Source organism: Thunnus albacares, chromosome 18, assembly GCF_914725855.1.
Source record: "Thunnus albacares chromosome 18, fThuAlb1.1, whole genome shotgun sequence".
Taxonomy (NCBI): domain Eukaryota; kingdom Metazoa; phylum Chordata; class Actinopteri; order Scombriformes; family Scombridae; genus Thunnus; species Thunnus albacares.
In genome coordinates, this window is record NC_058123.1 from 7,913,368 (window position 1) to 7,937,477 (window position 24,110).

The window sequence follows — 24,110 nt, forward strand, 5'->3', positions numbered from 1 at the left end:
TTGCCCACATTGTCACACAGACACTAGGGACAGGTGTGTGACTGACGTGACACGACTTTAATAACTGTCTGCAATGATCTCTAGTCTTCTTTTTTTTACCACATTGGAGGAAACACGTACACTGCGACAGCTTGTTCCTTTACCATCAGGGCCATGAGATAATATGATTCATCCTTATTCTCTCAATGGAAACACAGGTGAGGAACAATACATCAGATAGAATATGATTTTATTTAATTGTGACATTGAATTTAATAGAGTGAAAAATATTTTCCATTCATTTTTTTTGTTGGGAGTAAATGTGATTCTGTCACCGGTCAGTTCTGGGTAACGTCTAACTCTTGTTACTCTTGGAAAACATTATTACATTCATGTAATCATATTTATGCAATTAAGGAGCATCAATATGATGACAGTAACATGATAAGAGTAAATGAACAATAGTAAATGATAACTAAGTGAAAGAAACATGATAGTAGTAAAACTCAAAACTTGGGATAATTAGCAAAAACAGATTTTTAATAACATAGATATTCCAAGCGTGAGCATTCATATACTTACATGTTAGATTTACAATAATGTATACTAAACAATGGGGTCTAGGTAATGAAAGAGAGCACTGATGCCATTTCTGAGACTCATATCAATGGCACATTGTCTCAAGAGACAGGTATGACGCCACTGAGGCAAGTACAAACATGTGATTAAACTTTGATATATGGCCAAAACCCTGGATGTGTTTGACAATCATCAGTCAAGATGATGTGACCTCGAAACAGCGAGGCATTGTCATCAGGGAAACTCAGGTCTAGAGGTGTGTTTGCTCAAGTAGCAGCGGCACAGTTTAGAGGTGTCGAAACAGTACTGTGTTATGATGATTTTAAAATAGACCACCATAGAAGTATTGTAAATATAAAACATTTGTTTCATGATGATCTGTTGGAAAACTCTTCTTTTCTGTATTCTCAGGCGCACTTACAGATGGCACACGCAGAGATCCAAGAGGAGAGAACCAAAGAGCTGGTGGAGGAGATCCAAGAGGAGGAATTCCTTAAAGATCTCTACCTTTTCATGAAGAAGAGAGATACACCCATAGAGAGAATCCCGCATCTGGGCTTCAAACAAAGTACTATTCGTTTTTATCACTTTTTTTTAGGCACAGTTTCTGAGTAATGCTTTGCAATTATTTAACGTTCCCCCTCAAAAATCATATGTTATAGATTATAAATACACATTATATTATGCATGTATTTGTTCCTGAAATTTTATTGAAAATTCAGGTTGTGTGTGTTGCATTTTTCACTATTTTCTGATATTTTATAAAACAAATGATGAATCAAATATTCAATAATGAAAATTATAATAGCTCTAATAATGAAGTGTATTTGATTATGTATATTTCTCCCCCTTTTTTTCAGTTGATTTATTTGTGATGTTCAAGACTGTCAAAGACTTGGGCGGCTACCACCAGGTAATCAAATATTTCCAATTTACTTTAAGTATAATTATTATTATTATTGTTATCATTATTATTAATGATAGTAGTAGTAGAAGTAATTTTAATATTATCAATAGTAAGAAAATATTGATTTAATATATAATACTAACACTATGTATAACATTCTTGTTAATTATAAGGTCATATAAGCCACTGTAATAAGGTAGAAGGTGATATATTGATAATGGCTATTCTCCATTATATTCTGCCTTCTTTCAGGTGACTGCTCAGCAACTGTGGAAGCAAGTTTACAACACACTCGGAGGAAATCCTAGAAGCACGAGCGCAGCCACCTGCACCCGCAGACACTACGAGAAGTGAGTTAAACCGTGCGTGTGAGTTTGTCAGGATGTGGAGTGGGTGTTATATTTTCTTAACAGTTTTATCTGATCCATGTGTTATTTGCGCAGGCTGCTGCTGCCATACGAATGCCACATGAAAGGCGTATTGTTAAATGCTTTGCCTCAACATCAACCAAAGCATTACCACTATCCCAGCTACAGCAAAGAAGACGATGACGGCCAGAGACCAGCCAAACGCAAACTGTTATCAATGCCGCTGCACCAGGTTGGTACAAATTTACACCCAAACAAGATAAGCAAGGATATATATATATATAGAAAGGAAGCTCAAATGTTTTTAATGATTAAATCAATATTGCTTACAACTACAATTATTACTTTATTCATCCTGAATGGCTACTTGGGTGATAAATGCACATTACCTGGCATGATATGATACATTACTATTATAATATATGATTTTGCTATCTACAGAACAGAGCCAGGTTAACGGCTTCCCCCTGTTTTCAGTCTTTATGTTATTTATACTATTTATACTCTTATTTACTGTACAGATGTGAGACTGGCATCAATCTTTTCATCTAATTCTTGTCAAAAAAGTGAATGAGATATCAAACTGTTCCTTCAATGAACCACTTATCTGTCCAACAGAACCCTCATAACTTCCCGTTAGACCCACATGGGAGTGTGTTCCCTCTGCCGCTCCACCACCCTCACTTCTTTCGCCCGAGCCACACAGTTCTGCCCCCTTTCGTCCCGATCTCCTCCTCAGTTCTGACATCGCACAACCCCCCTTCCCCGCAGCTCCGGTTTCCCTTCCATCCATCTCATCCGAACCCAACAGAAAGGATTAAGGAGCCTCTGGAGCACTTACGCTACCTGGCGGAGCAATACAAGACCTCATCTGGACTGTCTGAGCCTCTAAATCTCAGCATTAAAGCACCAAGCCGGGCGACTAACAGCAACCCCACATCATCATTCACCCCACCTTCATCCAGCAAGAACCCAAAGTTTCTGAATAAACCCTCCCCTCTATACACTGCCCGTCACCCGCAGGTGGTGAGAAATGAAGCGTGTGAGACACAAGACGGTGAGGCAGATTTAGAAGTCACACCATATCCTGTGAAAGCTGTGGAGGGATATGTTATCGATCTCGAATCCAAATCGGCCTCAAGCAGCCCCATCTACGACTCTGCTCCGACACTGAAGACAGACGAGGGCACCTCTGCAATGGCACCAAAACCCAGCTCACCAAAAACAGACTTTACAATCCAGCCAATGGAAGAACCAGAGGGGAGTCCAGAAGTGAGGAGGCTCAATGTCAGCCATACACTGCCCAGTCCTCCTCGAGAGAACGGAGGCAAGATGGAAATTGAGATTCCCCTGTCTGTGTTTCATAACTGGCTCAGGCTGTGTGGGCCCACGGCCATGATGCACGTGGCTAAGCAGCTACATCCTCCCTTCCAGGAGGAACACTCTGGACAAAGGCATTGTTCTAACACAGACATCTTCCCCAGCAACCTGACATTTCACATGAATACCCCAAACCGTGAGCTGAGCTCAGCCATTGAGGATCTAAGGCTGAGGTCGAGGAATGTACCAAGCCCCACATTAACCACCCAGACAAGTGGCAATCACCACAATACAAGCCAACATCGTTTCACCAGCTACAAGCCTTTGCCTTTTAGCAACATTCTGAAAAATGCAGCCAGCCAGGATGTTTATCCGTTTGATCAGCAGGATATTCATAAATCATACGGCTCCAAACCCCCAAATTGCTGGAATGCCTATGACAAAGAGAGCCAGGCTCCCACCACCCAAGCAAAAACTGACTCTAGTCCTCTCACAGTTCTGCAAGACCTCAGAGTCACTAAATCCTATAATGAAGGCACAAACCAGGTAGGGAAGGAGAAGTCAGAGACAGGGTCCTCAGCTGTGCTAATGGTGAATTCCAGCTCTCTGTTGCACCTCACCACTGAGGAAGTGATGAAACTGAAGAAAATAATCTCAAACTCATCGTGAACAATACAGATAATCACACTGACACTCCAACACCACATTCAAGCTTCATATACTGTATCTACTACTTTAAGTTTTATATGTGTTATATATTGTAATTACATTTAGTTGTCAATGAAGTTTTGTCGAATCGATAAAAATAACAATTTAGTGAATAAGAATTCATTGTTAGCAGAGCTTGATTTAAATGGACATATTATCCTTTTTGTGATTTTCTGTTATTTATATACTGTTATGATGTCAGATGTCTATGTTAAACATGGTCAAAGGTCCAAAAGTTGAGGTGAACTTGTGCCTCCTTGTGATGACATCAGATTGTTATTTCATAGCCTATGTTGCTAAGGTTATTCCGTAGGTTGTTCACGTTGTCTATTCTCATATTTTGGATCATATATGGGCTTGAACATGTACAGATGTTTCCATTTCAATTAAAGAACAAGAAAAAGAAGTGAAATCCTACTACTACTGTTTGTTTACTTCCCAAGCCACTAAAAGTCTTCCAGGAGCTAACCAATCAGAACGGAGTGGGGCAGGAGCTAAAGCAGCCTGTTTCAGACAGAGGTTGAATTGAGGGGCTGCATAAAGAGCCAGTATAATTTAAGGTAAAAAGGAATTTTTTGAACTGTAGATCATGCAAAGATATTCCAGTAGAGCACCAGAATAAAAAATATAGACCTGGAAATTTGCATAGTATGTCCCCTTTAAGGAGAATGTACACTGTTGACCTTTTCACTGTTTTTCTGTACAGAAACATTACTTGTATAATACATGTATTACTTTTGACCTAATTATAATCTAAATAAAATCATGTCAATAAGATTAAACATTGCATGCTCATTTGTTGATTAAAACCACCTCATTCTTAGATCATCATAGTGATCCTGTTGTCTTTCTCTCACACTAATAGGTGTTTTTAAAAGAATCTATTCAAATAAACAATTATATTCAGCTTCAATCTTTCAATTCAATCTTATTCTCTTTTGAGAGTTATGTAAAACTGTGAAATCATAACAGCCAGCTATAGCATAACAGCCACTGCTGTATTTTCACGCCTTCTTAAAAAAGAAAACTTTGCGAGGAGGTGGTGGCCTCAGGCTATATTCAGGAGAGGGTGGGGTAATTGTTGCTAGAACATCTAGACGATTTTATTGCCATCAGAATCTGTCAGTTTTTTTTTTTATAGGCTGTGCCATTAAAGAGGTACAGGCATGTATTTTCTCACTTGTTAAATGTCCAATAAAGGGAGAATTTTTTTTTCTCTTTGTTTAATAAGTGTGTAGATGCTTTGCTTCTGAACTTTTATATTCAAATTTTTTTCTACATCTGGCCAATTTCAATATTGCAGGGACTTAAGAGTAAGAAAACACCAGAAAATCAGCTATGTCAGAAGACAATAACACAAATGCTTAGCACAAAGACAGTAAAGCTTTGTTTGTCAGCATATACCTGCATGCTTGAAGCTTATTATATCATTGCTATTGCTTTTATTTCATTCATGCGTGGAATTTACAGGTGTGACAACAGCAACGACATAGAAACACAACAGACACTCCCATCGCTGTAACTTTAAACATGGATTGTTGTGAGCAAATTGCTCATTAACATCACAAAAGTTGTGTAATAGCTATTCCGTATCATTGTCTGCAAGATGTATTTCATCTGAAAGGAGCTTTAAACCATTAAGAAAGGGAACCACTGTGAATAATACATCAGCTGACAGGCAGATTCCACTTTTCCCATGATTTGTTTTGTTCACCTGTTCATCTGCTTTTTATCACACGAAATGTATCACTGAGGCTCCAAAAAGCTGGAAACAATTATAGCAGTGATTGTGAGAATGTTTTTTTACACAGCTAGTCCTGAATAGTTGGCTCAATACAAGTAATATTATTCAAACTGAGAATAATTATCACAATCATTATTTTAAATAAATAAGTCAGAATAAAAATGATTATACAACAGTGCAGTTTAAATGTGTTCAAACCTTTTCAACCTTTCCAAATTTCTAGTGATAAAAAAAAATCAAATGACAACATATTGAAGTCGATTTCATTTATTTGCTTTTTGCCATCAGTCTACAATCAGTACACCATGATAACTGACCCCATGTAGTGTGTTGCTATTGAACTGAATCTGAAGCTGAGCAGTGTGTGTGGACCCTGTTCGAGCTCTGTCACAGGAGTCGCTTTCAGGATTGTGGTCAACGTCCATCACGGCAGTAAAAACCCACTGGTAGACACTGCAAGCTCACACTCCTCACTGTTCATTAGTTGTTTTATTTTTTTTTTTTAAGTATTGCTCTTTGGGTTAACAGTTAAGATTCATGGAGTAGAGGTAGAAGAATGAAAAACAACTGGTGTTGCAATTAGTTTGGAGGTGTCCTCTTGCAGATTTTTGAAACAGCATCATTTATCATGTCCAAGTCCATTTCCTTGACCAGGTGTGGCAACTACATAGAACAAGAACTGTTTCTCACTCCTCCAGTTGAGGTGTGGCAGGGCCATCAATAACTGAAAACCATAACAAAAAAGAGAGAATGCTGCAGTACAAGGTTAAAAAATATATGCTGGTGTTCTTATATAGCATCAAAATTTTAGCAGTTTTTATCTATTTCTGTTTTGGTGTCTAATATTGTACATTATTAACTGCAAGGCAGGTGCAGTACCAGTAAAAAGTCTGGACACACTTTCTCATTCAAGGGAATGGGAAGGTGTGTCCAGACTGGTGCTGTATATCAAAATGAAAATAGTTTCTATGTGACACACATAGCCCAATTAGCATTCCAGTCTGGAAAAACAGCACACATCACACCTTCCAGACAGTTGAAACCATTCATACAAAAATCCCATAAACCTCAGCCTTCGCTGTAAGGATGCCAATTTCATATCTGGGCATTGGCTGGTATGAGGATATGGTCCCAGTACTTACAGGAACATGCACGAAACAATTTTTTTACAGGTCACTGTGACATAGGTATGAATAAACGACTTAACTGGTAGACCACATTCACCTCCGGGTAGGAAGAAATGTATTTTACATTTTACACTTGTAGTTATGAAACCCATATACGACAATAAAGTACAGGTGTGTGGTTTACACAATCATATTTTAGCTTTACTGTCTATGCAACAGTCATGCGGCATGATTAGTCTGCTTCTACTTCTATGAAACAAATTAATATTAAAAATGCCTTCACTACTTGTATTAACTCTGTTAAGTACATTTAAACCTCAAATATAAATTCACAACTAGTAGCAGATAATTTAGATTTCAAAGAGTTGAGATTGGATGTTATGCCATACTCTCTATGCAGATCACTGACAGTTAGAGAATCAGCAGTGATTCACTCATCTACCTATTCTTACAGACATGGAAAATCCCAGCAAGGCAATTTAAGAGTATATTTCAATGAGAGCATCTAATTGGTGTCTATAACTACTGCCACTATTTTGCATACAGATACAGAGAGTAGTCTGACTCGTAACTTGAATACAGACAAAAACATACCAGACTGCTGAAAAGACACACACACGCACACACGAAGTATTCAAAGTTACACAAAGCCTGCATTGTAAAAACTGTCATCTTCGTAACTTGTTTCTTCACATATATCAACTATCAAAGTCTCCAGTACGACCTGTTCTCCAGGACATCTTTTGACCAATCTTTGGCCTTTCTCTGTACACAAGTCATCACCCTTCTGAACAATATCTGTGGTATTTGACACCCTGGCATCCATTATGCGCCGACTTAAACTTGTAACATTGACTGTTTGCCGTTCTAAGATGTCAAATTATCTGGAAAACAGTCAGTGTTTGATGACATTGTATAAGAGGACCATTATATCTTTGAGTCAATGAGGTATTTGTCTTGCTTAGCTGTGATGTCACCTTGTAAAGTCCTGCCACCGCTGACCTAAGCAGGTGAACAGAGGAGCAGTTTGTGACCTTTGTCATTGTTCGTTACTGCTTTTTCCATGATTGTGAATATAATTACCAAACAGACCAAACAAGTAATTCAACCGTAATATGTAATTGGCTAATAAATCACTCCGGAGCTCTACAGTATGACAAACATCACCCATAGTAATTGTAATGCAATTTCACAAACACGTCTCTTGATATTAAACAGACTGAAATAGCACGCAATCTGCAATGCTTTAAGCTACTAAGAAATTCTCAAGAAACTGCCAGACATAACAAAAAGCACATATCCATCGCCTTCATAGACATACTTTAGTCCATTGTAATGTTCACAAAAGAATATGCATTGCAAAATACACGTGGTTATCTAATGTATGAGGATTTTGCTTTTTCACTCAACACTTTTTGACAGCCAGGGAGGGTCAAATTTTGATGGACATTCTGTTTGTCTGAACGACGCTGAACTAAATTCAGGGATTACTTTCATGCCTCAGAGTCAGTAGCATGTCCTGTTTAGTGTTGGAATGCTCTTAGTTACAAGGCATTGTCATAACAATGAAGTGATTATGTGTGTCACAGTGTGCATAAGGGGAGGTTTTTTTTTAATCTAATAAACCAGGGGAAAATAAACTATATTGGCATCCTCATGCAGTCGTAAAAAAAAAAAAAAAAAAAAAGTGAATGTCTGTTGTGGCAGAAAGCCTACCTTTCCTTGTAGTAGGAAGAGAGCAAAGTGCGGATCTCAACAGACAAATCCGGGACCACAACGCCTTCCCTGGGAGAAGAGGGTGTAACTGAACAAGAAGAAGAACAAAAAAGGCAAACAGGAAGAGGAGTCACAAAGACAGCACTGTCAATTTACCCCATTACACATATCAGACTCAAGATCGAATAGTTTAAACATCTCCCTTTGTGTCTGGTAATGTTTTGAACGGACTGATAGCGGTTGATTACGGGGAATTCAGAGAAACCTTTCTATTTCCTTTACTGAATTATTTCGTTTTCTCTTCCTTCCAAGACATTTTGTCCCACATCTTATCTTAATGATTGGAATGCTCTTAGAAAAGAACATATTGTTATTCAAAAAACATGCCCACATTTTAGTGGGTTCTGGGTTGCTGCTATAGAGTGTAGCTGTATATATATTCTGATCAGCATGACTGGTTATTTGTTTAGCAAGTGTTGGAGATAATGCACTTATTCACAATGAATGTTTGACTTGTTTGCCCAGGTCATTGTTGGGCAGCATTATTTATCTCTGTTAGATCCTGCTATTTACTGAAACCGGTTTGTCTACTTCGAGGCCAGGCGTCACTCTAGCTTTCTGCAGATAAGAACAAAGCACGTACAAATGAGGCATAACATTTCATCTCTCATTATTTTGCCAGAATGTCTGGTATGGAGAGACAGATGTTTGAGCCTAAGTAGGTCATTCTGATACAACCATCGATACACATGACACATTTATGCAAGTTTTAGCTTCTTAACTAAAAATCATGTCGTATTTTTGCTTACCATTTTTGAATGCATGCAATACAGTTTTAGATTTTGTGATATTTTCCCCTCCTATTCCAGGCAGCCATTACCTTCCTTTCATTTCCACATGATATGAAAATTATAGCAGACATATGAAACTTTCTTGAGTTGTGTAGTCAGTCACAGTAAAGGCTGCCATGAATCTAATATGATCAATAATTTTATGTTAAAAATAGTGCACATGTCTACTTGTATGTGAAAGGGGTCGCTCATAGTAACGAACCCACGCCTCACCACCTTCATCAACAGTTTTCGGTTGCAGCAGACAGCTGTCTTCAACAGCAAAAACAGATAAACCCACTGTAAGCTAACAGCCCAGTACCAAGTTAGCGACTAGCTAGCAAACACAGTGGAGCATTTAGCTGCTAATGAGGCAGACATTTGCTTCAGGAGTTGGTGGAAAACAAAACAGAGCTAAATAGGAGAGTGAATACTGGTCTTTCATCAGATGGTCAGAAACAACTATAAATAAATGCTAATGTAGCTCCATTTTTTGCTGGATGTGTATATAGGCAACTTTTTGCCAAGTCTGCCATGTCATCTTAAAAGGTAATAATAGGTTGTGTCTACAGCTTGTTTCTGCCTCCCAAAATGGTAGAAAAAAATCACTTATTGCAGGTTTAATTTATCATTTATGCAGTTTAAATGCAGATGGATTTGAAAAGCCTTCACTGCATTCATAATGTAACTGTGACACAAGTAAAAGCAGACTTTGCTGTCCGTGGCGGAGGCTACTCAATCATATTCAAGAGTCTGGAAATCGCTTTTAATATGTGCAGAAATTAACGGAAACCAATGGAGGCCTGGAATGGATCAGAAAATACATTCAAACTAGCACCGCGTTGTACAAAACGGTGAGTTGGGATGTGAAGTTGTGGATTTCATGATAATCATTTTTCGTATTCCTTTAAGGCTTTGAGAGAAGCAGTGTGACCACAGTACATGATGCAGGTGTCACTCCATTTGTGTCGGACTACCTATTTCATGGTATAGCGATCCCTGCTTCAACGTGATGGATTTCCTGGAGCTCGGCATTTCAATCTTCATGAAGTCTTCACAACACTGCTTCCACTGGTCTGCAGAAAATATGCAGTACATCTTAAAAAGAGATTATTGGCAAAGCTTTTATTCTACTATCATCTACTGTCACTCTGCAATTAAGCTGTCAGTTTATGTTGTAGTTGGCAAGCTGTCAGTACCTCAATGCTTGCTGTCAACCTATAGAAATGATCATACTGTACTACTTGTCATAACACACAGGTGTACCAAGTGTAAGTCATCAGTGATAGTTCATCTTGTATATTGGATAATGTGTCTTTTGCTCTCTTTAGGGGTTTTTTCCTTGTACCACTTTCAGATTCACACAGTTGTAAACGCATTAAGATACTACCCACTGTAGGTCATAGCATCAATGGTCGGTTGTGCAGAAACAGAAACTATATGTGCATCGTGTATCGTGGCTCTTGCTGCTTTATGCTAAGTCGTACATTGACTATCATGGAAGTCCCTGTAATAAAAGCGGATTTCACAAAGACAGACTGTCTTTCAGAGTTTCTTCTCAAATCACATATGTATACATACACACTGCCAAACAGTCATTCTTATAGCCTACTTGCAGCCACGCCTGTCACAGGATGCTCTGGAACAATCTGTGATCTGTCAGTTCCACACTCTCCGGCTGCACTGTCAGCAAACGTCAAAAAACAAGATTAGGTTCCGTCTGACATCCTCTTATCCTAAGCACATTTGAGTACATCCACAGATATGAGAGTGCGCAATCATCTTTCAAGTTGAAATTGTCCACTTGACATGTATAACAAAGTATTACCAGATAAGGAGGCTCATTTTCCACTTCAATGACCTTTGGCTTGTTTTTCTTTTACACATGTTGGGAGATTAAACTAAGTAAAATGACGAAGAAGAAGAAGAAGAAGAAGAAGAAGAAGAAGAAGAAGAAGAAGTAGAAGAAGAAGAAGAGGATTTCTGAGATTCCTGAGATAGTAAACACACAGTGTTTTTTACCAAGTCGTGCAGATCCGCCGCTGTGCTACACTATTTGGTTGGTAGTCAAACTAGCTGAATGTTGTAGATAACAAACAGCTGTATTACTTGTTCTGTATCTCAGTGGGTAGGCTGTTTCCTAATGTAAGGCTGTGTGAAATGCTGCATTTATAACAGAAGTTAGTTAACCTACTTGGATTAAAATCCCTGCTGTACTGGCTAGAGGCTACTAGAGATAGGACTGCAAATATATGCCTCTCTGCAGTATAAATATATATGTCATTCATCTTCATCTTCCCTCTACTTAGTCTAATCTCCAAAGTACTGTATGTAAAAGAAAAATGAGCAGACTTTTATCCCACCGCTTTCAATGTACCACTAAGAAGAGAGAAGCAAGAGCCACAACAGAGCTCTTAATGTTTCACAAGCGACCGCTGTGCTATGAACTAGATAGTATCTCTATATGCAAATACAATTGTGTGAAAGTGGTGCAAAGTGCAAAAGACGCATTATCCTATAGATGTTACTATGATGCCTCTCCATGTGTTCACAGCATTTAAACATGAATGTATCTTGTTGACCTAATTATCAGAATAGTTATTTGTGTTCTGCTGAATTTTGTGTCTTTGCAGCCTTTATCATAACTGAGAATTGGATCATTTCCATGGCTTCACAGGTAAAACAGTGAGCCTGAATGACAGCTCCATGCAGATACATCTACAAGTCAACTCACGGATCTTGGCAAACCAAAGCAAGGCTAACATATCCCCCAGATACAAGTCATTTGATACTAATGAAAAATGAATAATAGCAGTGAATGGGAAATGTACTCACTGTCATACAAGTGATCTTTACACACCTGTATACAGATAGGTGTGTGGGAGACTAAGCCATGAGCAAAATGACAAAGAATTAACTCCCACACACTGTTGTTAGGCGTTGTGCACTTGTAAATCCCTGATGAGGGTCTATGTAGCAAAACGCACCGATTGATTAAATTTAGCGTTAGTGTGCTGTGACATTTTTCTGTACTTTGCAGTTTGCACTGATAACATACAGATAATTTCTTTCCAGAGTAAAATGATAAGTGCAAAGACAGTTAAACAGTAAACAAAAGATTGCTGACAAACACACCCTTGTTAACACCGAGGAGTGGCACATTTACCACATTCATCTATTCACACAATATTGCTGTGGTAACAGGTTCAAAAGAGACATTCGCAAAACAAAAGCAATTGTTTAAGAAACACATTTTATATCCATTTCAAAAATGGATATTGCTCTCTGCAAACACAAGATTTATTCCATATCTTAAATCTAAGAAATGCATTAAGGCATGAAGAGAATGCAGAAATAGCCCGGAGGTGCACAGTATCTAATTCATGCTATAGATGACTTACCCTTAGTTATCTCCATGGTACAGATACCTAAGAGACTTGCAAAGATATGCAAAATTTTCCACAAATGTTTAGATGCAAAGCACCTTGTGAACCTGACTTCTCTTTCTTCCCCCACTCACTCAGTCAAAGTCACAGGGACTCCTATGAGACTTAAAGTAAATACAGTTTATTCAATATAAATCAACTGCTCAACTGAGAATCTTCATTATTACACCTACCACCTCTTACTAAACTTGAGACAAGGATCCGGTAGAAGTTACATACCCATGGATTATTATAGTTTCAGGTATGTGTGTGCAATAAAAATTAATTACCCTAAGGTCTTTTGGACACGCTCCTTCAATAATATTTGCTTGTTTAACAACACTGACACATCTGAAGCCAGTGTCGAACATGTATTTTTCTCTGATCATGATGCTGTCTGCGTGACCTTTAAATGGGCAAAGTTTCTAAAGGGAGGGTAGGCAAGGCACAACGAGAGAACTTTGCTTCTATAACACGCAAGGGAGCACACAGGGAATTTGCATGTAGATAATAGTATCAGAGTTGCTGGCAAATTGCTGTGACTGTATGATTTAATGACACAGGGTGACAGTTTCTCAAGTCTTTGCTGTCTGTGTTAAACTGTGACACATAATATATATATATATATATATATACATAATACCACACAATTATTGTCACATTGTAGCAGACAATCAAGAATATATATGTCTTCCACTGGTTTTCATAAATATGCACTGTGAGGAATGTCCCTCTAATATTCACATATTTTAATGGAGATCCTGCGTTCCAAGGAAGTTCTCTAATTCAGCAACTTACTTCCCTAAACTTTAAAGTGACGTCAAGTATCTGATTTAGTTTTATTATTTATTTATTTTCTAATTTGTTTATTCTGATATATGTGATATAATGATTATAGTGATAATGGGGTAACAATAAGTATCAATATCTATATTGTTTTTTATTAATATTGTTGATGGTGGACTGAACAGCTGCAGGGTGTGGGCAGCTGTATGCTAACAAGTTTATCATACCCATTTAAAAGGTGATTATATGCTTGTTTCCACAGTCCCCAAATGGCAAAAAAATCTGTTATTGCAGGTTTAAAACTACTCTTGACTATGCCTGCCACTACCGACTCAACCAAGGGTCATTCCAACAGGTTTAAAGGTTTAAAAAAAAGTCCCTTGAATAACAAGAACTTTCAATTCAGTCACATGTTTGATACCTGTAGTGCCAGAATTCCAACAAATACAACGGGAAGTTTCCACGGGTGGGAAGCCAACGAGGGATCGTATCAGTTAAATGCAGAACAGCAAAACAACATGCCAGGAATTATTTGCCAGCATGTAAAGCTGAGAAAACCAGAGTTATCTGCTTTACAGTGTGACTTTGTAGACTTCTAAGTAAAAACTAGCAATGCGTCAGTGTCATAAGACAAGACTGTAGAAAACTGGTGCTGGCTGAAATGTCATGATTATGTTTGGGCATCACCGTAAGCAAAACAAGTTGAGAGCACCACTCCCCCTAGCCATTGTCTCCTTTCCAGCTTACAATATGTTGAACTACAATACTGTTATTGCTTACTGTAATACCTCAAAAGACGTCACATATCGCAAGTGTCTCACTGGTGCCAGATTGATGATTATATTCATATAACACAATAGAAGCTGACCTCAGAGAGTATGTTATACGGGTTAGGTTAATTAATACGTTAACTTCAGAATTATCAGATCAGTCAGACATAAAACAAATATTTTGATTGTGACACTCACTTTGCACAAGAGCATGCAGGTTTAACTGATGCAACGAACATGTCATCAAAGAATGTCGTCTGGCAGGTATAAGCCAGTATATTTTTACTCTTTTAAAATGCATTCACAAAGCCTGATAAACATCCCCTCTAACTATTTCCAAGTTTCAGTTGAGTATGAGCCAAGGCTGCAGCCAAATTTTTAATAAAGTTGTAATTATAACACCACTCGACTGTGTTTTGTTGTCATATAAACAGTTAATCATATAAAGAAAAATGGAGAAAAAAAATGGCGACTTTCATGTTACTTGCAAATTGGACCTTGCCAAACTATTTCATGTGAAAATACAGACAACTCAAAACAAAATAAAACAAATTCAGTTGAGATATATGCAACTTCTCCTGTCATGGAACATTAAAAGCTTGAAATAATTTGGCACAATTGTGATACCCTGGGCAGGGAGCCAACTGCAGTCTGTTACACAATGGTGACATTAGACAAACAGGCGATTGAGAAACACGCATGGAACAAGATTGTTAATACATTTCTTCAGAATTCAGAATTGGCAATTACGCATGGTTTACGTTACTGGTAAAAAAAATCAAATGAGCGTGGAAAACCGTTACAGAGAGCTTTAAGGTGCTCAGGGGCATGTGTCACATATGTGTTAAAAGGGCTATAGCATCTGGTTGGAAACACTAGTTCTCCCTCCTGCCAACTTTTTCTTTCATTTCAGTTTATGTATGTCATTCATGTTGTTGTTGTTGTCCTGTTCATGTTGCTGTTGTGTGATTTCGTTGTTTTGTTGTTCTTGTTTTCACTGTCTTGCCAAGAGTTAGATTAAAAGATTAATATGACTCTCATGTCTGTAGGATAAATATGATGCTGCTGCCAGTAGCAGATTAGCTTAGCTAAGCATGAAGACTGGAAACAGAAGGAAACAGCTAGCTTGGCTCTCGCCAAAGGTAAAGAAAAATGTGGCTACCAGCACCTCTAAAGCTCAGTAGTTAACACATTATATGCCAATAATTTTTCCTGGCCAGACCAGTGATGTCCTGAGGTTTAAGCTGGTTGCCTGACAACCTCATGGTGACGACAAGTGTGTAGAAGTCACCGCTCCTGGCCAAGAAATAGTCCAGCACATAATAATCTGAAAAACCTCAACTAGACAGTTTTACACTTTGAATTTTGTACAGATTAAACTAGCGAGATGAATAGCGTGTTATTTAGTTAGCTGTACAGGTTCTCATTACCTTTGGACAGAGCCAGGCTAGCTGTTTCCCCTGTTTCCAGTCTTTATGCTAAGCTAAGCTAACCAGCTGCAGCTTCTTATTTAATGGACAAACGTGAGAGTGGTATCTATTCTCATCTAACTCTCTGCAAGAAACCTCTGTCAGGTAGATTTTGTTTTCAGTCCTGTTTATTTTTTGTCTATTTGTTAAATGCCAAGATGTCTTTAAAAATCTAACGTTATAAGTCATTAGTTCTGGGTGCAGATGTGCCTCAAGGTGGATATCCATGAACTCATAAACTACCGTATCTACTTGCATAATCAAATAATTCTACTTTAATGCAGACACAGAACAATATCAAATAAAAATGTTCCCAACATTTTGTATAACTGCAATAACACATATAGAAGATTATGAGATCTTGGCAGAAGCATGATCTCTCTGACTGCTTTCTAGCATTAAGACGGTGTCTCTTCTGTTGTGTGTGCACCCTATGCTGTGCCATAGACCGTATAAAAATAATGAACGTAGCCACCGTGACGTCACCCATTGGTTTGTGGACTCCTGTTTTGAAGCCTCGAGTTTGGCATTTTGACCGTCGCCATCTTGTTTTTATTTGGAGCCAGAAGTGATGAGAAGTGACCATATTTACACAACAGCGTGGAGCTGGGGAGGAGCTCCCCAGCATCCAACTACAGCACCTTACGCACTGCTTTGGTAGCGACTTGTCACTCACAAAGTAGCCACGCCCTAAAGCATACCCTGCTTTATCGTCTATTTTACTCTAAATGAACATCATGCTGTATGGAGGAAGATTTGAAACTAGCGATTGAGACCATAAATTCATTAGGAAACTGTTTACTGAGGTAATAAATCAAGTAATTGAGTAATTCAGGGTCATTTTCCCATAGACTTCTATACAAACAGACTTCTTTTTGGAAACAATGGAGTCACCACCTGCTGGCCATTAGAGAGAATGCAGGTTTAAGGCACCTCCGCATTGGCTTCACTTTTCAGACTTGGAGCTGTCCGCTTGTGCTGTACTTGTCACTCAGATCTGGGTTTGCCAAAGCATTTTCTAATTAATCATGACACTAAAGCAGCCACTCCACCAGCCTCCTTGGACCATAGCCTAAATTCACTCACAAATATTATTGTAGTATGCTCACAAGTTTTGAGATGCTCTGCCAACTAACAAACAGACATATAGAGCAACGGTAACTTCCTTATAATAATCCACTCATCAAGCAGCTTTTCTAGTAGTTAGTGGTAGAGACAGGAGTGTATAAGGGCTCTTGGGGTTAAAATAATACAAAATTTGTTCATTCAGGCCTCACTCATATTATAGATGTGCTGCCAGAGAGCCTCGGTCCAGCGCTGCGTGTCTTCAGGTGTGTGCGTGGTCAGCATGTAGGTTTCTTCCTCTCCTTGCTGTTTACTGATGTATATAGTCTGGCATTGGGCAGAATGTCTCTCTGACACACAGACAATGGTATCCTGACAGAAAATAAACACACACATTTTCACATCGAATTATTCAGATAAACAAGGCTGCTTGAACACACGTGACAAAGTACCAAAGGAGTGTTTTTCTTAGTAAGATCCATATAGGCTTAAATGTCTTTTACTAAAATAACAAAATAATCCAACAGCTTGAACTGCAATTCTATAGAATCTCACAGCTGACAGAAAAACATATACAAACATATCAGCTGTAGGAGTACATTTGAATACTCTACAGTTTATTTTACTTTTTTACGTTTTTTTACATTTTAACAACTTTATATACCATAAGGTTCCCAACCTAGGGGTCAACTCCAAAGGGTCACAAGATAAATCTAACGTGGCATTAGATGATTAATGGGAGAGGGATGAAGGGGAAAAAAAAGTTCTGCTACAAAAGTCTGTATTCATATTTTGGTTTTTTCTCTTATTTTTGCTTTTTTTGTGAAATATTTGATCACTGTACCTCTTTGAGCCTTGAAGAATTATTCAAATGACACAATCTGGGAAGTTTAGAGGGGAAATTATTCATTAGTGGAACTGCTAACAACTCATATACATCTGAAACCTGAACCGAGCCAAAAATGTTGGGAACCACTGATTTAATCCATACGAGTGTGTATTATTTTATAAGGTTATCCATTGTTTTGATGTAAAATCTTACTCTATTACGTAGTAACTATAGCTGTCAAAGAACTGTAGTAGGGTTAAAAGTACAATATTTCCCCCTGACATGTAGCAGAGTAGAAGTATAAAGTAGCATAAAATGGAAGCACTCAAATAAAGTACAAGTACCTCAGAATTGCGTAGTGCTTGAGTAACTGGATTTGTATTGTTTTGTTGTGTGTTACAAGGTGTAAGTCTTAAAAGGTAATTTTCTTATTGTCATATCTGTGGTATGATGGTAAAAGAACTTCCATAATGCAACAGGGTACAATTAAATTAGGACGGAATTACCTCTTTAAATTAATATGTTCAACAAGGTGTGACAAGAATGAATCAGGTTTAAAGTGCATAAATAATTTCAATCTTCAGATGCTCACCACCACAATGGCTTTCCTCTCTTAGGACATTTTTCATTAATTCACCAGTGCTCTCTGGTGGCCTCAGCATGTTATTGTAATCAACATGATAAAAAAAACAAACATAAATGAATCCATCTCTTTATTCATGAGACTTTGCTCACTCAGAACCAACCTTTTTGATGGGGATTAGAAGTAACGGCTTGTCCTCAGACTCCAGGTCTTCTTGACTCTGATAGCAGAGAAGACTTTGCCCCCTGAGGACGGCGTAGACATTTTCCCAGCAATTAAGGTCCTCTTTAAGCTGAATAAGAGCAGGGAGTAAAGTGATACTGTGAATGATAATGTGATATTAAAAAAAAAAAAAATCACAAAGCAGGATAATATATGATAATCCAGTCACCTTGACCTTGAGTTGCCCACTTGTGACTGGCTGAATCATGCAGAGAGGCTGAGCAACAAAACGACAGCACATATTGCCATACAGAGGCAACCAGAAGGGACTATCCTCTGCAAAACAAAAGAGAAGAAGGGTTCATTTTCAGGAGAGGTGAGGAGACAAGAAGAGGAGATGAGAGGAAACTCACCTGTTGCTGCTAGTGACAAATCGTGCGTCTTGAAACCATCCTGGACATGTTCGATTCTCAGTATTGTGTGAGCCAACAGGTTATACTTAGGCCCCCTTCAGACAGAAAGCATTGGGCAAAATCAAACTTTTTTTCTATGTGATACTCAGTCATAAAATATTTCCCTTTGTGTTTGTTTCAGGGAGAATTCTATTGTCATCCTCACAGTGCAGAGAGGTCAGCGGATAAAGGAGGGGACACACTTCCAGGTCCTGCTTCTCCTCCGCTGGAAATGGATCCACAAATAGCTGCAGACTCAAATGCAGCACGGATCTTTTTACCTGAGGAGCATCCCAGAGAACCCCCCAGCAGGCTCATTCTCCTGGGTCCTAGAGCCCCCAGGGAGAAATCCTCAACCACACAACTGCTGTACAGCTCCACACGAAGTTGAAACTCTGGTCCTACATCACTGCTGCTCAAACACACATACAGACACATTTACACAAGAGCATACAAAATGTCTTTAAATTGAAAAATGGACAAAATCTGAACCTTTAGAGGACATTTACAGGTCTATATTTTTTATTCTGGGTCTCTTCAGGAATATCTTTTCATGATTTACAGTCCAAAAAAACTTGTTATTTATCTTATACTGGCTCTTTATGCAGCCCCTCAGTTCAGCCTCTGTCTGAAACAGGCTGCTTTAGCTCCTGCCCCACTCCGTTCTGATTGGTTAGCTCCTGGAAGACTTTTAGTGGCTTGGGAAGTAAACAAACAGTAGTAGTAGGATTTCACTTCTTTTTCTTGTTCTTTAATTGAAATGGAAACATCTGTACATGTTCAAGCCCATATATGATCCAAAATATGAGAATGGACAATGTGAACAACCTACGGAATAACCTTAGCAACATAGGCTATGAAATAACAATCTGATGTCATCACAAGGAGGCACAAGTTCACCTCAACTTTTGGACCTTTGACCAGTTTGAAACAGGCTGTTTTAGCTCCTGTCTCTTTAAGGCAGACTTCCGCCAGCTCCAGAGACTACTTAAACAAACTATAGTAGTTGGATTTTGCTTCTTTTCCCCTCAAAATATAAACTTCTCAAATACATCTGGACATGTTCGAGCCCAAATCCGATCCGAAATATGCCGGTGAACACCATAAACAAGCCAGGAAAAACTGTAGCAACAACTTTAGCAACAAAGGCTACAGATTGGATGTTTGTGGGCATGCATGAATGACCTGATGTCAGTTCGATGGGGAAATAGAGGTAACTTTGCAAATGGAGCATTCAGAGCACACTGAAGTTCTGGCTTTTGACTTGCTGGTTTTGGAGTTTTGACCAAGGTTAACATAGACATCTGACATTATAACAGTATATAAATGACAGATGATCACAAAAAGCATGATATGTCCCCTTTGAAAAGTTGTGACTTACAATATAATAGTGTCTTCAAAGCAGATGTCAGTTAAAGTCCTGTCTACCATCACCAGATCAGTGTCATGGATCTCTGTGCCGCACTGAAGCAGGCAGAACACAGCACAGCGATGTAGCTCTGCAAGCAAAGAGAGAATGTGTAGAGTCCAAATTGCAATTAATTCTGAAGTTCTTAAAGTACCATGAATTTGTCTTTTTCCTGTAATGACATCCACTCAGGCGAGTCAGGTACCAGAGGGGGTAGGCAATAATTTCAGTCTTTTCAGTGCCTGCAGATCCACATAATTCCAATAGACATTAGTGCAATCAGCTCCCTTGATCGCACATTTCAGAGTAGTACTTACCTCCTTTGTTTTTGAAGTACTCTGAGTCTTTCCACATGAGTGGAATTCGCAGGTCTATAAATGCAATTTATAAAGTTAGAAATATAATAGCCAAGTTCAGATTTGTTCATAAATTAGTACCGAGGTGTGTCAACACTCACCTGAAAGGGCTACTTTTCCCATACACTGTACTAGATCATCAGATGGCCTGTAGTAAAAGACATTGATCATCTATCCAACAGTTCACTCATATTGACTCTATAGGGGATGGACAAAATAACAGGAACACCAATGCAATCCAGTACAACAACAACACCACTATCTACAGCCTCAAAAAGAATACCTTAGAGTTGAATCAACACATCTCTTACACATGATCACTCAAGGTTGTTGTATTGGACTTCAGTACAAAGTGTCCATCGTGTTCTACATTCATACATTAAAAATACATGTAAATGCTGTGTGCATGTGTGTAATGTTACATGCATGTGAATTAAAATCATATCAATAAGTTAAACACACAAACATTGGCTAGTTTTGAAAGGGGGGTACTCACAAATGGATCAAGACAATTAGCTTGTCTGACCTCTAGTGGCTGTTAGGAGGCATTGCAATATCCACAAACAACTAATGCACTTACTTCCCCTCTGCAATACAGCTGAACTGTATGATATCCCTTTATATCTCTCTTTACTGATCTATTTTATACTATCTACTATCTACCCATACATACAACAAGTCCTTGCACTCCATCTAACCTGCGTCCCGCTCTCTGTAGGATTTGAGCTTTCCTCATCCTCTGGAGTTGACTAAGCAAGGCCAGGATACGGGTATTGCATGTTAACAGGCTCTTGGAGGCCTCCAGGGCCTGGTCTCTTTGGGAACAAGCTGCAAGTAGTTTACTGGCCCCCTCCCGCATTCGCACCTCCCTCTCAATCTCCTTCAGCACCTCCTCATCCTGTCAGAGATTAGTGGAGAAAAAGAACATTAAAAATAATCAACATATTCTTTTGACTAAAAAGAAAGAGAGTTGAACAGCTCAGATGGCTTGGAGGCTGGTACTGAGAATTGTCTGACTTCCAGGAACCAAAGAGTCAGATAGACAGTGAAAACACAATTAGACTGCAATTTTATCCATGCTAGAGGCGAGTCTCTAGGGACGGTAATGTTGGTCTGACATTTGGGTTGGTCCAGACTTAAATATTTCATCAATTATTGGATGACATAATAATTTGTTCAGAGAGTCACAGTCCCTGAAGAATGACACCTACTGACTTTGATAATCCCATGAATCTTCCTTTAGCACAACCTTTTTGTTTTTCAGTGTTGGTCTGGACAGCAGACGGTGGACGGTGTCATCAGGTCAAATTTTCACTTATTGGTGAAATATCTCAACATTTATACTTGATTGACTAGCACAAAATATTGCACAGGTGTAACAGACAATTAATCCTAATGAATTAAAATAATTGGTATATGACTAAATACCTGCAAAACTAAAGCTATTCCTAGCTAATGTTAGTAAATTAACACACTAAACCAAATTGAAAATTATAAGCATCATACTTGTTAAACATCACTATGTTAGGATTGTCACTGTGAGCTTAAGTTAGAATTTAGTTCAAAACATGGCAGTACAGCCCCACAGAGCTGCTCGCAAGGCTGCAAACTCATTAGTCATTTGTCACAGTTTGAGGGAATATGATTAGAAATCCAAAATTCCAATTGCTTTCGATTATACATAGTAATAAGTATCAGCCTTGCACTTTTAAAAGACCTTACTGGTCCTTGTGGCAGCAGGTGTCAAACGCCCACACCTGTTACATACTGTAATGGCCTAGAACCCATGGAGTGCCGTGAGTTAAATTGGTACATCACATTAATCCCTGGATATGGTCCAGCTGGCAGAGCTCCATGACTAAACTGATCTCGGCTGAGGTAAATAGATCACAGAGCAATGAGAAATGTTACATTTTTCTTTGTAACAACATATTTGGTTATTATTTAATAAGTAAAAAGAACAACACTGTGTGGAGCAATCAAAAACTAATGCCAAAGTCCATGTGCTGATGATGGAATTTATTGATAATCCACTTAGTGGTATGTTTCCTAATGAGCTTCTGATAGGTAAGTCTTTAATTAGTGCTGTTTTATTTATTATTTAATTATGTGGACATTATAATGTATTGTAATAGTGATTATGCTTTAATTGTTAAGAGCCTGATTTAGCTAGATTTTTATCATTAGAAATATACTGTGGTCCTCTGAATGCACCATCAGTCAGTTGATACACTTTAAGTGAATCTACTGTGAATATCAGCATGAAATAGTCTCATAATTTACTTAATTAATGAACAAAGCCTCAACATCAATGTTATACAAGACTTTTAGACTTGTTTCACAACAGACATCATTCTACATAGTGTTCTCTGGTGGTTAATACCACACCTTTTTGGACACGTGTCTTTTGAGGTTTCCCATGCTTTAACAATCCATACATGTTAGATGAAGTTTTGAAGTTCAGCTTTAGGGATCAGGAGGTTGTTGCATAATTCAGTCACGTTCACTGAGCCTAAGCCTTGATGGTATGTTGTGTTTTGTTCAGAATAGATCCCAAATAATTACATAACTTAAAGTTCACGCAAATGACGCAGCGAAAACCTTTAATGATTCATTTGTGCTATATTAGAATAATTTATATTTATTATAGTCCCAAGAGCACACTGGAAAGTGATGGTCAAATTAATTAGTGGGTTGGTTACAGATAATTTATTATTAATTATGGTGTTTGTTTTTACTATTAGTTTTTCAAGGAAAAGTAATGACTTGTAATGTTAAAATAATTACTACTTTTTTGATCAGAAAATACTTATTCTAACATGTTGAATTATCTTTAAAATAAGACAATTGTTAAAGGCAATATTTCACTTACCTTTAATTTTAAAAAAACAAAACAATCATAAATGCATTTCAGTACCAGACCACGCTATGAACACCTGTAATAAATTCCTCAGAAAGTTAAAAAAAAAAATACAAAAATCATCTTCTTTCACTGACCTGGATGTTCATGTTCCTTCTGTGCAGTGTCTCAGTAGTCTGCTCCCGTCTCTGCGCTGTCATCAGGCAGTACAGTGAGTGAACTGACTAATCTCACAGCTGACTGAAAGACTGTTGGGAGTGAACCTGCGGACGGAGCAGTTTGTTACTTAACAGAGAGATCAAAACAGTCTTAAGCCTCACTACAAGAGGCTACAGCATGAAGGATTACAGGCGCCGCAAACCTGATAGACTTTTATTCCTGACAGCTCTGTCACACACAACAATGAATGCCTCAATATACAGTAATTCACAGGGATACTATATAACAGCTCCTGAAAAAATAAACGCAGATGTTTATTTTGGCTTAGAAGAACAATAAAGATGAGGCAGTTACCCTGAAATATTCCCATTAATTATAATGAGATTCATTTATTTTACTCAAAAAAAAAAAAAAAAAAAACAGAAATGGCAACACTTGTTACTTTCTAGAACTTATATAAATCTTAAATTAAATAAAAAGCACATGAATTACTTCAAAATTCCCTCAG

The 24,110-nt window shown here is 38.2% G+C and overlaps 2 protein-coding genes across 2 annotated transcripts; one reads left to right on the forward strand and one right to left on the reverse strand.

Moving 5' to 3' along the window:
- Positions 1 to 4,267, forward strand: arid6 (AT-rich interaction domain 6). Its single transcript, XM_044334247.1, has 6 exons — positions 1 to 197; positions 970 to 1,126; positions 1,419 to 1,471; positions 1,718 to 1,815; positions 1,909 to 2,065; positions 2,452 to 4,267. Exons 1-6 carry the CDS (start codon positions 186 to 188, stop codon positions 3,820 to 3,822), a joined length of 1,848 nt encoding a protein of 615 aa, XP_044190182.1. The 5' UTR covers positions 1 to 185; the 3' UTR covers positions 3,823 to 4,267.
- Positions 4,268 to 5,856: 1,589 nt separating this feature from the next.
- On the reverse strand, positions 5,857 to 23,724 carry LOC122968385 (rhotekin-like). Its single transcript, XM_044333576.1, has 13 exons — positions 23,581 to 23,724; positions 21,282 to 21,481; positions 20,685 to 20,731; positions 20,545 to 20,598; positions 20,201 to 20,318; positions 18,986 to 19,231; positions 18,781 to 18,875; positions 18,597 to 18,703; positions 18,369 to 18,497; positions 17,006 to 17,165; positions 10,256 to 10,354; positions 8,449 to 8,536; positions 5,857 to 6,329 (listed from the first exon to the last, which is right to left on the reverse strand). Exons 1-13 carry the CDS (start codon positions 23,641 to 23,643, stop codon positions 6,323 to 6,325), a joined length of 1,413 nt encoding a protein of 470 aa, XP_044189511.1. The 5' UTR covers positions 23,644 to 23,724; the 3' UTR covers positions 5,857 to 6,322.
- Between the last annotated feature and the right edge of the window lie 386 nt (positions 23,725 to 24,110).

Coding starts and splice junctions, on each gene's coding strand:
- LOC122968385 (XM_044333576.1), bottom strand. CDS start 23,643: ATGACAGCGCAGAGACGGGAGCAGACTACTGAGACACTGCACAGAAGG. Junction 19,232..20,200: donor TTTGAAGACACTATTATATT/GTAAGTCACAAC, acceptor GTGTTTGAGCAG/CAGTGATGTAGGACCAGAGT. Junction 8,537..10,255: donor ATCGCTATACCATGAAATAG/GTAGTCCGACAC, acceptor CTTCTTGTTCAG/TTACACCCTCTTCTCCCAGG.
- arid6 (XM_044334247.1), top strand. Junction 1,472..1,717: donor ACTTGGGCGGCTACCACCAG/GTAATCAAATAT, acceptor GCCTTCTTTCAG/GTGACTGCTCAGCAACTGTG. Junction 1,816..1,908: donor ACCCGCAGACACTACGAGAA/GTGAGTTAAACC, acceptor TTATTTGCGCAG/GCTGCTGCTGCCATACGAAT.